Source organism: Dysidea avara, chromosome 11 (genome assembly GCF_963678975.1).
Source record: "Dysidea avara chromosome 11, odDysAvar1.4, whole genome shotgun sequence".
In the NCBI taxonomy this organism is placed as follows: Eukaryota; Metazoa; Porifera; class Demospongiae; order Dictyoceratida; family Dysideidae; genus Dysidea; species Dysidea avara.
Window position 1 is genome coordinate 24,519,250 of NC_089282.1, and position 15,800 is coordinate 24,535,049.

A 15,800-nucleotide genomic window follows, 5' to 3' on the forward strand; every position below is an offset into this window, starting at 1 on the left:
TTCGCGTTGCGGACCCTACAGTTGGTGATATGTGTGCGGGGAAACGCGGATCCCTATAGTGATATGTGTGTGGGGAACACAAAACTCGGGGAAACACATATCACTGTGACAGCGGTATGCTAGGCCACGAGAAATGCCACTCCTGCATGGTGGTTGTCCTCAAAGCAATATCCTGTAAGACAGGACGACTAGCAGCAGACCACAAACCCAAGGACTCAACCACCAGGGGGACAAGTGGCAAGCAGTCGTTTTTTTATTAGTTAATCTCGATTGCGTAATTGTTACACACTGTTGGTTTTTTCGTTGTATCTTCCTGGTTTTTAGCTCGATTTCTTTCAAACCACAAAAGGTTTGAGGTTCAATAGTTAACCTATTCACCCACCGATTTTCAGCTTCTTCCCATACTCGGTTTACCCTGTAGGCGTGACAACATATTGGTGTTATTTTTCGTGAATAATCGCTCATAACTCTTTGCCTGTTTATCGTATTCCAGCCAAAGTTGGTACAAAGGTGCGCCTTTATACCCCCCTTCTGTGTGCCAAATTTCAAGGCAATCGGATATGGTGTTCGCGTTTTATAGCAGTTTGTGTAAGTGTGCGAAAAGAGGAAGAAAAATAAGAAGAAAACGAAGAAACTAAGCCAATTTTTGAAGTCGCATATCTCGGGAACGCTTGAAGCGATTTCGCTCAAATTTGGAATGTGGAGTGCTGAAGTTGGAGGGCGTGTCCACTGCAAAAGTCGTCTTGTTCTATCAAGGCAGCACAGAGCTACGGAGGTGCGAAAAGTACGTTTTCGTTCTTCCTATTGGGTATTGGTAAAACCGGGAGGGGAGCGGGAGCGGGAGATTTCTTGGTAAAACCGGGACCGGTAGCTGGGAGATCACGTACACAATACTGCAAGCAACTGTTATTTTTGCTCTAAAGATGGTTTGTTGGTGCAGAAGAGGACTCATGCAAGTAGTCTCCCCTCCTTCCAAATGTGAGAACCTCATCGAGAACGAACTAGCTATAGGCTCGGGAATTGCAATACTTTTCACAAAAGATCGAGATACTCTAATAGAGCAGTCAGCCACTCTAACAGAACAGTCTCATATTCTGTCTCTTAACTGCAATAACAAAGTGAACAGTCTTAGAGCTTTCAAATTAAAAAAATCATGCTCTCAGAATGTCACCTATATCATTGTCTTCCTCTTGTATAGCTGTATGCTTCACTCCATGCGTGTATGACTTTCATTGCTATAAGTTCACCCAGATTCTTTGACCTGCTCCACTTCCACTGATTTTATTGTACCAAGTTATTATTGCTCTGGTTGTGTAGACAGTTGCAGTGGCGGATCCAGGATGGGGCATTTGGGGCAAATGCCCCCCCCCCCCCCCCCCTTCAAGAAATTGCATACAAGATCGAGATACTCTAATAGAGCAGTCAATTACTCTAATAAAGCAGTCACAATGTTCATGAGGCAGTGTAGCTTACCTATGAAGCTATAAATAGGATTTTATTTTACATAACAAATGTGATATAGTTGGTAAGGATAACTAGCTATTATTGTTGTGACCTTTTTTTTTTTTTTTTTTTTGGTCTTCAACTGGTTTTCAGCAAGTTTTTTTGGTCTTCAACTGTTTTTTAGAAAGGTGCCCCCCCTCTTTCCAAACTCTGGATCCGCCCCTGAGTTGCTAGATCCAGAGTGTGTGCACTGTCACAGTTAGCTATTGTCAGTTTATAAATTCAATAGATATTTGCAACAAGAAATTTTGTTTGTCAGTTAGCAATAAAAGTTTCTTAAATTATCAGACTGATTTGATTTATAAATTACCCTCTGACAATTGGCAAATACCATTCTTCCTTGTCAGAGCAGCATACAATACACACAAAATAATGAACATCTACAAGTACAAAATTTAACACACTGATACAAAACAAAATTAATATACATGGACACAAATGCAACAATTAACTTAAGGCAAATTATTGAACAAATACACGAAAACAAATAAACAGCAAGAACAGACACAACAGAGATTGGTCTGAAGTTGCCAGGATTGTCCAAAGTACCATGCACCTTTATGAACTGGAGTATTATGTGAGCACTTCTTGTCTGTGAAGGAACAATTCCACTCTGCAATGAACGTTAACAGTATAAGGTATAGCTAATGGAGCAGCCTATCTCTTTCAGGAACCCAGCAGACAGGCTATCTGGGCCTGTGGACTTCCTAGGATCCAGAGAGTTCAGATGAGACGGGACCAAAGATTCAGAAATCTCAGCAAAAGTGAATGGATTAGTGTCACATGAAGTAACAGGTATTGCAAGGTTGTCAGCTATAGCAGATTGATGTGATGAAGTGACACATCACTGCTACAGTTTTGAAATGTTTATTAAGAGAGTCTGAAGTAAATGAATCATTAAAATTTTAATTCAATGTTGCTTTTATGATATCAATTCTTCCAATTATGTTATTAATGCATGACTATACATCATAAGAAGTGTTTTTGTGGACAATTCTTGCTCTGCAACACTGATGACTGAAAATGATCTAGTGTAGCTACCATGACTTAATTTGAGGACAAATTTCCATTCCTATACCATCTAATATTACATAAAAGAGATTTCTTATAGTTACATTCTTGGTCCTTTTCTTAAATAAAATAGCATATATCATTGTCTATATACATTGACCATGCATATCTCTGGAATATTTCAAGGTATCAAGTTAATATTTAACACAAGATATAGATAAATATTCAGTGCCTTATATTTTAGCTACAAAAGAGAAGAATTGATCATTGAGCCAAATTGAAAAAGGATGCATGCACCTAAAAAAATCATGAGTAGTGAATACTGTGGCAAATAGTGAACTTCACTTGGTCGGATGCTCACCATTTGCCATGGTAGCTTTTCACTGCTCATTTTTACTGTCAAAGTTGGGTCACATTTATGAGGTCAATTCATCAGGATGGATTTCATAAAGAATAAGATGTTGCCAGACAAATGAATTAAATACAGTATAGCTACCATCGTTATTAAGTCAGTGGAACAAGCCAAGGACAACATGCAGTGGCAATATTAATGAATTGGACTTATAGAATAGTGCTTACATCAGCATGCATCCTTTCAGGGACTGTGCATGGGGACAGAACTCAAAATGAGAATTTTCCCAAGAAAAAAATTTGATTTAGTAAAATAATTAAGTAGCAAAGCATATGAGGTGGAGCAGGTCAAAGAGCCTGGGCAAACTTACAGCAATGAAAGTCACATATGCTAGATTAAGTAATCATTTAAAGTCTCTAGTTCTTGTTGTTAGGTAATCCAAAGGCTGCAGCACATGTTGCTGTCAGACCTTCTGTAATAGAGTGAATGATGTAATCTAATGATGTAACATTATGATGTAATTAATATTTGCTGTACTATAAGTATTCTGTCCTGTAGTTGTAATTCATTCATTTCTGTGTGCTTAATAGTTATTCATTAATAATCCTACTGTGGTCAAGCTGTGCTGCTTTACTCGGTCATCTACAAACCTGCGATAGAACACTGGCGATGAGGATGGCCGCTAAACAGTACCTGGGACATATATCTTGTTACGTTTATGAGTATGATTAATAAAGATTCTTCAAATCAATAAAACGTGGTACACATGATGTACAATCATACATTACAACGCATGCGTGCACATTTTCATAATTACCTATAGATTTACAAATCAATACACAATTTATAAATAGCACTTATAATAATAGTTAAAGTCAATACATAACATCTCCCCCACACTTATTCTTTTTCTAAGGGATATCTTCACTGCTGACATAGTCTTTAAGATGTGATGGGGGTCTTCTCTGTCGTACAGGATATCTGGGAGTTTCGTGGGAACCTTCTGTAGTATTTGAATCCCAACCCCCTTCAGTGGATGTCATCTCAGCTGCGGTGTTAAAATGATCGTCAGTACTAGTGGGAGGCCAAACTGAAGAATTACCACTAGGCATGGTAGACCATTCACTGTAATGGTCTGTACTACTCTGTGAGCGCCTATGACATGCACCAGGGTCCCTATTTTCTAGCAAATGGTCTATATGGCGTCGCCACACTCTCCCCCCTTGCACCTGTACCCGGTAGGATAATGGGCCTGTCTGTTCTACTACTGTGCCTGGAATCCACCTGGCACCATTGTAAAAGTCTCTGGTCAAAACTGATTGCCCAACAGAGAAATGGCGCATACGCCTGTGGTTGTCTGCCAAAGCTTTCTGGGCTAATTGCTTGCCTTCAATTCGTGATTCAATATCAGGATGGAGAAGGTCTAGTCGTGTTCGTATGTTACGACCTAAAAACAAAGAACTAGGGGATGCACCTGTTACAGCATGAGGTGTGATGCGATAGTGCAACAGGAATTTCATCAAAGCCTGTTCTACTGGGATTCCTTGAGATAATCCTGCCTTGAGGGATTGCTTCATAGTCTGCACCATTCTTTCAACGGCACCATTCGTTGCAGGATGATACGGGGCACTCCTAATATGCTTCACACCATTTGAACGCAAAAACACCAAAAACTCTTCAGCAACGAATTGGGGGCCATTGTCAGAAACAAGTTGCTGAGGAAGGCCATACCTGGCAAAAACTTCTCGTAAAACAGAAATAGTTTTGGAAGCTGTAGTGGTAGACATTATTTGTATTTCAGGCCACTTGGAGTGTGCATCGACGACCAATAAGAACATCCTACCAGAGAAAGGCCCTGCGAAATCCACATGCACCCGTTGCCAAGGTACTGTTGGCCAAGCCCAAGGGTGCAATGGTGCCTTGGTGGGTGCCTTCTTAACTGCTTGACAGGCAGTACAGGTCTTCGCAAGTTCTTCGACATCCTTGTCCAAACCTGGCCACCAAAATGGCTGCGAGCCAGTGCTTTCATTCGCACTACCCCTTGATGACCTTGATGGAGTTCTGCCATAACCCTCTGGCGAAGTGCAAGTGGTATAACTACCCGTACCCCACACAGGATTGTGCTCCCTTCAATCGATAGCTCTAGACGGCGATCCCAGTACGGTTTAAAAGGTTCCTTGATAACATTTGGCCATCCTGACCTAGTATAATATAGGACTTTGCACAGTATTGAATCTTTCCGTGTGGCAGCCTCTAACTCAGCGGCTGTCACTGGAAGGGCATCAATTTGTGCTACATTAAAATTAGTAGCATCTGGCAAGTATCCTAACGAAGTGGCATTCTTAAGGGGTAACCGTGAAAGGCCATCAGCATTGCTGTGTGTGCTAGTAGGTTTGAACTTAATGCTGTATGAATACCCTGCTAACAGCAATGCCCAACGCTGTAATCTGGCTGCTGCTAAAGATGGGATAGTGTTCTTAGGGCCTAGTATTGTGGTAAGTGGTTTGTGATCAGTTACTAGCGTGAATTCTCTGGCATAGATATACTGATGAAACCGCTTTACACCAAATATAAGGGAGAGTGCCTCCTTTTCTACTTGGGCATAATTACGTTCACTTGAATTGAGAGTCCGTGATGCATAGGCAATAGGGCGTTCAGATCCATCAGGATATACATGTGACAGTACTGCTCCCACACCATATGCAGATGCATCTCCAGCTAAGCAAAGTTTGAGGTTGGGGTCATAATGTGCCAAAACTGGTGCAGTTGACAAAAGGGTCTTGGCCTTGCTAAAAGCAGTGGATAGTCCATTTCCAAGGCCTGTCAGTTTGCAAGAGAACATGAAGAGGTCGTAACAATGAAGCCAGGTTAGGGATGAACTTAGCATAATAGTTTAGTAGACCAAGGAAGGAACGCAGTTCCTGGACATTGTTAGGTGTGGGTGCATCCTCAATAGCAGCTACCTTACTTTTGGTTGTATGTACCCCATCTGCCGAAATGCGGTGGCCTAGATACTCTACAGAATTTTGAAAGAATCAACATTTCTCCCTTTTTAGGCGGACCCCATGTGCTTGCAACCGACTCAAAACCTCTTCCAAGTTATTGGCATGCTCAGCCTCAGTACAGCCTGTTATCAAGATGTCATCCAGATAACATATCACATGCGGCATACCCTGTAGGATAGTCTCCATGGTCTTTTGGAAAACCGCTGGTGCCGAAGCAACACCAAAAGGGAGCCGTGAGTACCTAAAAAGGCCCTTAGTCGTATTGATGGTGACTAATCTGCTGGAGGGCTCATCCAGTAACATTTGCTGGTAGGCCGCTGTCAAATCAAGCTTAGTAAATAATTTTCCCCCAGTAAGGCATGTAAATAGGTCACTTGGTCTGGGCAAAGGATATTGGTCTACTTGCAGTGAGGGATTAATAGTTACTTTATAATCCCCACAAATACGCACTGCCCCGTCGCTCTTAGGCACAGGTACAATTGGGGCTGCCCAGTCACTGTAATCTACCTTTATGAGGATACCCTGCTCGACTAGTCGATCCAATTCCCCCTCTACTTGTTCCTTTATTGCAAATGGGAGCGGACGAGGGCGACTAAAACGTGGAGTGGCACCAGGCTGCAACTGTAATGTGGCCTTAAAATGTTTCAAGGTTCCCAAGCCTTCTTGAAAGACCCCTGGGTACTTCCCAACTAATCTATCAACCTTGGAATCTACCCCTGACACAGCCTTAATGCTGGCCCAATCCAGAGGAATAAAGTGTAACCAGTTGCGACCCAGCAATGTAGGGCCAGCACCCTCTACAACATACAGTGTGTGTGTGCCATAATATTTGCCATACCTCACATGTACAGAAGCTTCCCCTAAAACTGCCATTCTCTCTGCTGTGTAAGTACGAAGACTCAATGTAGGTTTTGCCAGTGGTAACTCTGCAAATCGGGCCTCCCAAACTTCCCTTGACATAATTGACACTGCAGCACCAGTATCAATTTCCATAGAAACCGGATGTTCATTAATTTCCACTACCACTTGATAGGGTGGTGTGGACTTGGATTTGACATTAAATATCACATCTTCTTCCAGATTGGTAGTTTCTTCTGGATCAGTCTCTGTAAATCCACTTGCTGTTTGTTCTACCCAATGGTTCTTGGTAACAGGACCTCTGCCTTGGAATTGACCTCGACATACTTTTGCCAAATGTCCAAGCTTCTTGCAGTTATGGCACACTGTGTCCTTGTGGGTGCAGTTGTGTGCTAGGTGATCACCTCTTCCACAGCGGTAACACTTTCTCCCCATTCCACTTGTCCCTTGTGTTCTGGGATGCCTCCCAACACGATCGATTTCCTCACTTTCTTCTTGCATTTGTGCTACTACATTGGAATGACTGGATACTCTGTCACTGGGAACTTCTGAGCTAGTTTCATTTCCTTCCTTAAGAACTTGGGCATTTCTATGAGCCGATTCCATGCCCTGAGCTAACTCTAATGCGCGCTTGAGGTCTAGCTTGTCTTCAGTCAGGAGCCGCTTCTGGATACTTTCGCTCTTTAGCCCACACACAAAACGGTCACGAAGTGCTTCTTCAAGGTAGTTATTAAAGTCACAATGTGTGGCCAACCTTCGAAGCTCGGCTAAAAACTGCATTATTGACTCCTCAGGACGTTGGTTCCGTCTATGGAAAGTAAACCTTTCAGCAATCACTAAAGGCTTGGGCTCGAAATGATTCTTTAGTAAGTCTGCCAAGGTTTTTAAGGATTTTCCTCTTGGCGAATCCGGCGCGACCAGAGTTCTTAAGAGACTGTACGTCTTAGCGTCTAACAAACTAAGAAACACAGGGACTTGCTTCTTTTCTTCGATTCCATTGGCTTCAAAGTAAAGTTCGATTCGCTCCAGGTACGCGGAGAATACTTCTGATTCTGGCTGGAAAACGTCGATTTTCCCAAAAGAAGTCATCTATCTTGCGTTTGATCCCGTCCTTGTCGCCAGTGTTACGTTTATGAGTATGATTAATAAAGATTCTTCAAATCAATAAAACGTGGTACACATGATGTACAATAAGCCTTATCCGAAATGACGTCACTAAATATAAATGGCCGCTCTATTTGGGGGACTCTAATGTTTTCGCAGTATAGTTTGTATGGAGGATCATTTGTGACTGCCTTGTAACTTCGACTTGAATACGTTAATCTCTAAGGTACATCATCAGTGCATTTCAGTGTTCATCACGGAACGTAGCCATGCTAATTTTTGCCGAATTCGTCAGGTTATTGCTGCTTTTTTAAATAGGATCTGCCGCCGACCATGGCGTCTTCGTCTCGACTTGTGAAGCAAGAAAAGGCAGGGAGTGATTTCGAGCTGTTAAGCGAGCAGAATATTCCCGGCGCGTCTTTGAACGGTAAAAAGCCTGGTCAGCTGAATGTTGTACAGCTGAAAAGATGGTTAGCTTGCCGGGGAGCACCAATGAGTGGGAAGAAACCTCAATTGATAGAAAGGTTAGCAAGTTAAAATTATTTGTTCACGTTTTATTGTTTTTTTAGGGTGAAATGCTATATTGATTACGGCTGGGACCAATATCTCACTGATCCTGATGGAGGGATAAACTGCCTGCAGAAGCTGACATCAGTGCACCTACCTGGATCAGAGTCTCAAAGGCTCCTTCAGAATTTACCATCTCAAGGTGATGTGCAGTGGACCAAGCAGTTAGGCAGTATACCCACTGTCACATTCAGCACAATATATGATTTTCTAGTCACTCGTAAGGTTTTTCTTAAGAAAGTGAGGTACATTGAGAATGCTGTGGATAATCGTGAAGAGAGTCAGAATGGTGAAGATACTAGTGACGAATCATGGTATGAATCTGTGGAATATACCCGTACCTTAGACAAAGCATATCGCTTCTTTAAGGACGGTCATGTCCAGGATCTCAAATACCATCCTTGGACAAGCCAATCAGATATCATTTGTATCAAAGCTACAGTTTTGCCTTCCATGAGAAAAGATCGGGTTTATAATGCCACAATAATAATGAGAGAGTCTAATGCACGTGTTGTTACTGCTTACTGCACTTGTCCAGCTGGATTGTCAGGGTGCTGCAATCATACAACGGCAACACTGTATTGCCTCGAGGATTATGTGCACTTGGGTCTAAGAGAAGAGGGAAAGTTGGGCTGTACTGAGAAACTACAGCAATGGAATCAACCCAAGAAGCGCAATGTTGAGCCACGCCCAACTGATGATGTAAGGCCACACAAGACTGTGTATGGTAAGGAAAAGCGTAACAAACTCCAGCATGTAAATAACTGGGATTGTCGACCAAGTACAAGAAGGATAATTGATCCGAACAAGTCAAGAATGCTACGGGAAAGCTTGTGTATCATAGAAAAAAACAAGATTAATGCTGCAGACTTTTTCATCTGTACTGCTACTGTTGACAAGGATAGGAAGCAGGCACTTGAGAAAAAGAGTATGCTAACCAGTTATGGTACATCATGCTTCGTACAAATTTTGGATGATGAGCTTGCCCCATTAGAAAACCAAAAAGAGGAGATGCGGAAGGAGAGAATTGCACGAGCAGACATGCAGAAGAAGCAGTTAATGCAGCATTTAGTTGCATTACAATCATCTGTTCTTCATGATCATGATTATATTTGTAAGGCTGATGATCCCTTGCCAAATCAACAAGAAGAAATTGTCAATGAATCGAATGTCCAGCAGAAGTTAATAGATGACCTTTACACTCATCACATACACATAAGTGCTACTAGAATAAATGAGCTGGAAACATCAACTCGAGGGCAGCACGAATCTGAGAAGTGGCACAATGAACGCAAATTACGCATAACTGCCTCCATAATGAAAGAAGTTTGTCACCACAGGCCAACCACAAGTTGTGTGGCATTTGTCAAACGAAAACTATCGTGTAAGTCTATTAATACACCGGCGATTTGTTATGGAAGGAAGCACGAAAAAGTAGCAATTGGCAGTTATGTAAAACACCAAAACATGAATGGGAAGGTGGTAAGTGTAGAATCGTGTGGGCTATTTGTTGATCATTCAATGCCTTGGCTGGCAGCAAGCCTGATGCTATTATATCCGATTTCAGTGAACCAATACACAAGAGAGGATGCCTAGAAGTGAAATGTCCTTATGTCTGTGAGACACAAACCATTGAAAATGCATGTAAGACGGTGAAAGGGTTTTGCTTGAGAACTGTAGAAGGACAAATTCAGCTGTCAAAGTCACATTTGTACTATTACCAAGTTCAGACACAGATGCGTGTTACTAAAGTTCAATGGTGTGATTTTGTTGTTTGGTCTCCCATAGATGAGCCCTTTGTTCAAAGAATCACATATGATGCAACCTTTATGGATCACAATCTATTAAAGGCACGTGTTTTTTATTTCAAAAAGTTTTTACCAGCAGTTGCACCTTACCTGATTGTATCTCCTACTGAATATGGCATCAACGTGATGAACCCCATGCATAACTCACTGATGGGTTGCAAAGAAAAGGATAAAACTTCTGAGGAATCTGACTGCTACAAACATGGCTACATTGACCCTAGCCCCACTTCTAACAAGCAAGAAGTCAATTTACAAAAGCAAGGCCTCAAGAGTACCAATGATGAACCACACTATCCTCATAGTGTAGACTCTAAAGGGAGTGGCGACTGGCAAGAAGTGGTGGTAGAGAAGCCAAGCAGCAACAAGAGGGAACGGGGTTCTGAGCAGTCTGCTTCCAGCACTCCTTTGACCTCGCAGGACAGTACTGGAAAACAAGAACCAAGATGCAAAGAGCAGTTTGACCCTGACATACAGTTAGTAAAAGTATGTGCTAATCCTCAACCTGTATCTCTTGAAGCTGTTTTAGAACGTTTACATCTAAGAAAACACCAGGTTAAAGGTGATGGCAGTTGTCTATACCATGCGGTTGCACACCAATCCAAATTAATAACAACTTTTAGTACAGGTGATGAAGTGGTAAGTAGACATCTTAGACGACTAACTCTTTTGACAATGCTTAACTGCCCTGCAGTTCAGTTGGAGGGCAATTTGTCACAACAAGCCTGGTTAGACAAGCAACAACAGGTGCTGAATAAAAATGAATGGGGTAGTGATGTCGATTTGCGATTGATGGCTATTGGATTAAAAAGGAACATAATAGTGATTACTGACTCTGTTGGTAGTGTTTGCGCGTAAATTTCCTAAAGAGCCACCTCCAATTCCAAAAATGAAGGGTGGAGTTTTCATTCCGATGACGTCTTCTGAGCTTTGTGCAAGTACGAATTTAGTGAAAGAATGTTTGATAATCGTGTACAATGGTAGTAATCATTATTGCTCAACTCTACCTTGTGATATAGTGTTGCTTTAGTTGAAGTGTACATTAAATAGAATTATACAATTTTATTAACAATTAACACACTAGTGGAGGACTAAAGTTACATAGCATGGCACAAACGTATACAAGTTCATTGATAGAGTCCCACATGGTAGCTGGAATGACTGGGTGAAAAATACGGAATTCTTTGATACGGCCTATTGCTCTTTCAACATGAATTCTTAATGTTGCAATCTTCTTGGTACGTAACACATCATCACTAGAGAACTGGCTGCCTGATTTTAAAAATGGTGGAATGTTCAACCTCACTCCCAGTGGTGCAAGCAAATCCTGGATGTCAAAGCCTTTGTCAGCCATGATCTCATCACCAACTTCAAGCTTGTCCAGTAGTCCACTGAGTTCAACCAATTTTTTGTCTGATACGGACCCTTCATATGTAGGAGATATAAAGACAATTCCTCCGCTAGGCATTATACCTATTAAAACTTTCACAGTATTTTTGTTCTTGTAAGCTGAAAAAGTAGTGGACTGTGACACCAATGAAGATGGACGCTCAATTCCAAATTCAGTAGCATCAATTATTAGCCTAGTATTTGGGTACTGCTCCTTGAATGATTCAGGCATATACTTTTTAACTATATGCAGTGGAGGATATCGCTCCAAGCTTTTCAAACTGTGGTATAACAGGTTGATCCATGTAACTGTGATTCTAGACACTAATGACTGAGATATACTAAATCTGTTGGATAAATCTCGTTCGAAATGTCCTTGACGTAGCCTAACCAGTGTCAGAAAAAACTGCTCAAGCAAAGGAAGCTTGCAGCTTCTGCCACTCTTTATTTCTGTATATGTCTCCTTTGATTGTCTTCCATTCCATTGTCGCATTGCCACTGCATCCGACTCTAAAATGTTTTTGTAAAAGTAGAAAAGAGTATCATAGTCTGGAAAACCAGTGTAGAACTTCACTTCGTCATCATCATGCTTTATATTTGCCAGCCGAAACAATGATTTTTCATATTTAGCTTGCAGCTCGGTTACCTGCAACGATAGTGCTGCAACTCTGGCTTGTAAAGATTCCATTGAATCAAAGTCAGGACAATCAATATCTTCAACAGTTTGCTCTCTTACTTCAAAATTATCTGTTGACACTGAATACTGCTGAGTAACCTGCTCACTGACTTGTATTTCTGTCCTTGCTTTCTGAGAAGTTTGTGTTGTGCGCTGACATGATTTTGTGTTCCTCCATGAAAAAAATGACGGAATTGCTGTCTTCTTTAGTACACGCCTAGAAGCATGTTCATCTGCACTCCCCAAGGTAAAATCATCTGGATTAAAGTGATCAGAACACACCTTTGTGTTACTATTGATTTCAAAATAGGGACCAGGATCTCTCCTAATCTTTGCAATCCATTTCAAAGCTCTATCCTTATCCGTGGTAAGGCTAGGGAAAGAATGAAACGAAACTCGTCCATATCCTAAGCTCTTCCTTTCTGCTTGTCCCCCCCACGCATTATGGCAGTCTGGAACACAGCAATACTGACCCTTCCATGATGAATCACGGCATTTTTTCCCTCTGTAAACTTCCTCAGCGACTACTAAGTTTAAGTCATAGTCTAGCTCCTCTTCTCTTCCCGCGAGTCCAGACGGTTCGCTAGACGTCATAGTCGGCGGCAGATCCTATTTAAAAAAGCAGCAATAATCGGACAAATTTGGCAAAAATTAGCATGGCTACGTTCCGTGATGAACACTGAAATGCACTGATGATGTACCTTAGAGATTAACGTATTCAAGTCGAAGTTACAAGGCAGTCACAACTGATACTCCATACAAACTATACTGCGAAAACATTAGAGTCCCCCAAATAGAGCGGCCATTTATATTTAGTGAAGTTAAGATAACAGCCTATTTAACATCAATACGTCCTCTGCTGGAATATGCTAGTTGTGTCTGGGACCCTCACCAGCTATACTTAATTAATACTTTAGAGAAGGTACAACGTCGTGCTGCAAGATGGGTAGCATCGGATTACAATCCAATGAGTAGTGTCACTTACCTGTTGGATCAACTGCATTGGAAGAGCCTACAGAGCAGAAGATGTATTGATCGTTTGAACTTACTATATAGAGTATTACATCACGCTTTGCCATCTATCCAGCTCCCTGAGTATTTCAAGCCTACTTCATATCCAACTAGATTGCATCACCAATACAGATATATAATTCCTCCAACTAGAACACTTGCTTACCAACAGAGTTACTTTCCAGGAACTATCAAGCAATGGAATAACCTCCCTAATCACATCATCGATACAGAGTCACTAGAACAGTTTAATAATTGTATTTTTGGACTAGATTTGTTGTAATTAACCCCCTTTTTGTTTTGAGGGTCCCCCCCCCCCCCTCCTGGATGTAACCAGCACTGAGTGCTGTCTTTCCAGTATCTAATCATAATCATAATCATAATAGTGACGTCATTTCGGATAAGGCTTATCATACATTACAACGCATGCGTGCACATTTTCATAATTACCTATAGATTTACAAATCAGTACACAATTTATAAATAGCACTTATAATAATAGTTAAAGTCAATACATAACATATCTGTTTTTCAGCCTGACTCAGAGACTATTTCAGCATATTTGGAGCGCGTACAGCTGTTCTTCGACGTTAATGGAATAGAGGAGGACAAGAAGAAAGTCCCAGTATTCCTTAATGCAGTTGGGTCACGGACGTACGCTTTACTACGAGACCTACTGGCACCGGCAAAACCTGCAGAAAAGAAATTTGAAGATCTACAAAAGGTCTTAACAGAACATTTTGAGCCGAAGCCAATAGTTATTGCTGAGCGTTTCTACTTTCACCAGCGTACACAAGGACCAAATGAGTCTGTCCTAGAATACATCGCTGAACTTCGACGATTAGCTACCCATTGTGAGATTGGTGGTTTCCTGCAAGAAGCTTTACGCGATCGTCTTGTCTGTGGCTTACGAAGCACTGCTGCACAAAAAAGTCTACTGTCGGAAGAAAACCTCACTCTGGAGAAGGCCATACGTCTCGCACAAAGTTTGGAGGCTGCAGATAAGAATACAAAGAAACTCAAAGGAGATGAAACAGCAGGCACCTCCAGTACTATTCACAGAACAGGGCGTTTTGCTAACGCTCCAAGGCAGCACACCAAATCTTGCTATCGCTGTGGCGATACAGACCACATGGCAACTACTTGTCGATTCCGGGATGCTGAATGTAAAAGGTGCCATAAGAAAGGACACTTAGCCAGAGTATGCAGAAGTGGATCAAAGAGATCTACCAAAGAACATTCTCGAAAACCGACTGGACGCAAGAAAGAACTGACTATCAGAGAACCTGACTCCGATGATTCAGGGGAAATGTCACCATTGAACCGAGTTGGTGGAAAACTACACCCAATTTTGGTAGAGCTTACCTTGAACAAACAGAAGACAACAATGGAATTAGATACGGGTGCTGCAGTATCGGTGATGTCCAGCAAGGCAAAGGACAAGCTGTTCCCCAATTTGAAGTTAGAAACTACAGCAGTGATCCTCACAACCTACACTGGTGAGAAAATAACTGTATTGGGTAAATTAATTGTGGAAGTGAAATATGGCAAGCAGCACAAACAGCTTCCATTGTATGTGGTTAAAGGTAATGGCCCTAGCCTTCTGGGTAGAAATTGGCTTACTGAAATTAACCTCAACTGGAAAAGTTTAAAGTTGATGTCAACCACTGACACCCAAGCCACTCCTAAGCCACAAATGAACTATGAACAACAAATGGAAGCCTTACTAGAAAACCATAAGGCAGTATTTGAGGAAGGGCTTGGTGAAATTAGCACTTTTGAGGCCACTTTGCAGATGAAGCCAAATGTAAACCCCAAATTCTGCAAAGCCAGACCAGTACCTTTTGCCTTACAAATAGCTGTTGAACGGGAATTAGACCGGCTGGAAGATGAAGGAATACTAGAGAGGGTTGCTTATAGCCAATGGGCTGCTCCTATTGTGCCAGTACCCAAACCGGGAGGAGCTATCCGCATATGTGGAGATTACAAAGTAACTGTCAACCCCCACCTTGAGGTCGACCAGTACCCTTTACCAAAGCCTGACACAATCTTTTCAACACTTTCTGAAGGGAAGTGGTTTTCTAAAATTGATCTTACTCATGCCTATCAGCAATTGAAGTTGTCAACAAATTCTCGAGAGTTGGTAACAATCAACACACATAGAGGACTATATCGTTATACCCGTTTGCCTTTCAGTGTAGCTTCTGCCCCTGCAATTTTTCAAAAAGTAATGGACACGGTACTACAAGGCTTACCCAAAGTTATTTGTTACCTGGATGACATCTTAATATCAGCTAGTACCCCAGAGGAGCACCTAGAGAATGTCAAACGAGTTTTACAATGCTTAGAGCAGTACGGCATACGGGCAAGAAAATCTAAGTGTGCTTTCATGTGTACAGCTGTGGAATACTTGGGACACAGGGTAGATTCAAAAGGTTTACACACCTTAGAAAGCAAGGTCAAGGCAGTAGTGGAAGCTCCCCGTCCCCGTGACTTACAAGAATTACGTTCATTTTTGG

The 15,800-nt window shown here is 41.7% G+C and overlaps 2 protein-coding genes across 2 annotated transcripts; one reads left to right on the forward strand and one right to left on the reverse strand.

Annotated features, from left to right (window-relative positions):
* The first annotated feature begins 7,977 nt into the window (after window positions 1–7,977).
* LOC136239274 (uncharacterized) lies at window positions 7,978–9,996 on the forward strand. The gene is made up of 3 exons (XM_066030003.1): window positions 7,978–8,059; window positions 8,152–8,357; window positions 8,403–9,996. The coding sequence occupies exons 2-3, from the start codon at window positions 8,167–8,169 to the stop codon at window positions 9,994–9,996; spliced, it is 1,785 nt and encodes a 594-aa protein (XP_065886075.1). The 5' UTR covers window positions 7,978–8,059; window positions 8,152–8,166.
* LOC136239276 (uncharacterized) lies at window positions 9,930–13,063 on the reverse strand. The gene is made up of 2 exons (XM_066030004.1): window positions 12,972–13,063; window positions 9,930–12,879 (listed from the first exon to the last, which is right to left on the reverse strand). Exon 2 carries the CDS (start codon window positions 12,862–12,864, stop codon window positions 11,278–11,280), a length of 1,587 nt encoding a protein of 528 aa, XP_065886076.1. The 5' UTR covers window positions 12,865–12,879; window positions 12,972–13,063; the 3' UTR covers window positions 9,930–11,277.
* Window positions 13,064–15,800: the final 2,737 nt, after the last annotated feature.

Bases quoted from the DNA above. Each gene is read 5' to 3' on its own strand.
- LOC136239274 (XM_066030003.1), top strand. From the start codon at position 8,167: ATGGCGTCTTCGTCTCGACTTGTGAAGCAAGAAAAGGCAGGGAGTGAT. The intron at 8,358-8,402 runs GTTAGCAAGTTA...TTGTTTTTTTAG, and splicing joins AAACCTCAATTGATAGAAAG to GGTGAAATGCTATATTGATT.
- LOC136239276 (XM_066030004.1), bottom strand. From the start codon at position 12,864: ATGACGTCTAGCGAACCGTCTGGACTCGCGGGAAGAGAAGAGGAGCTA.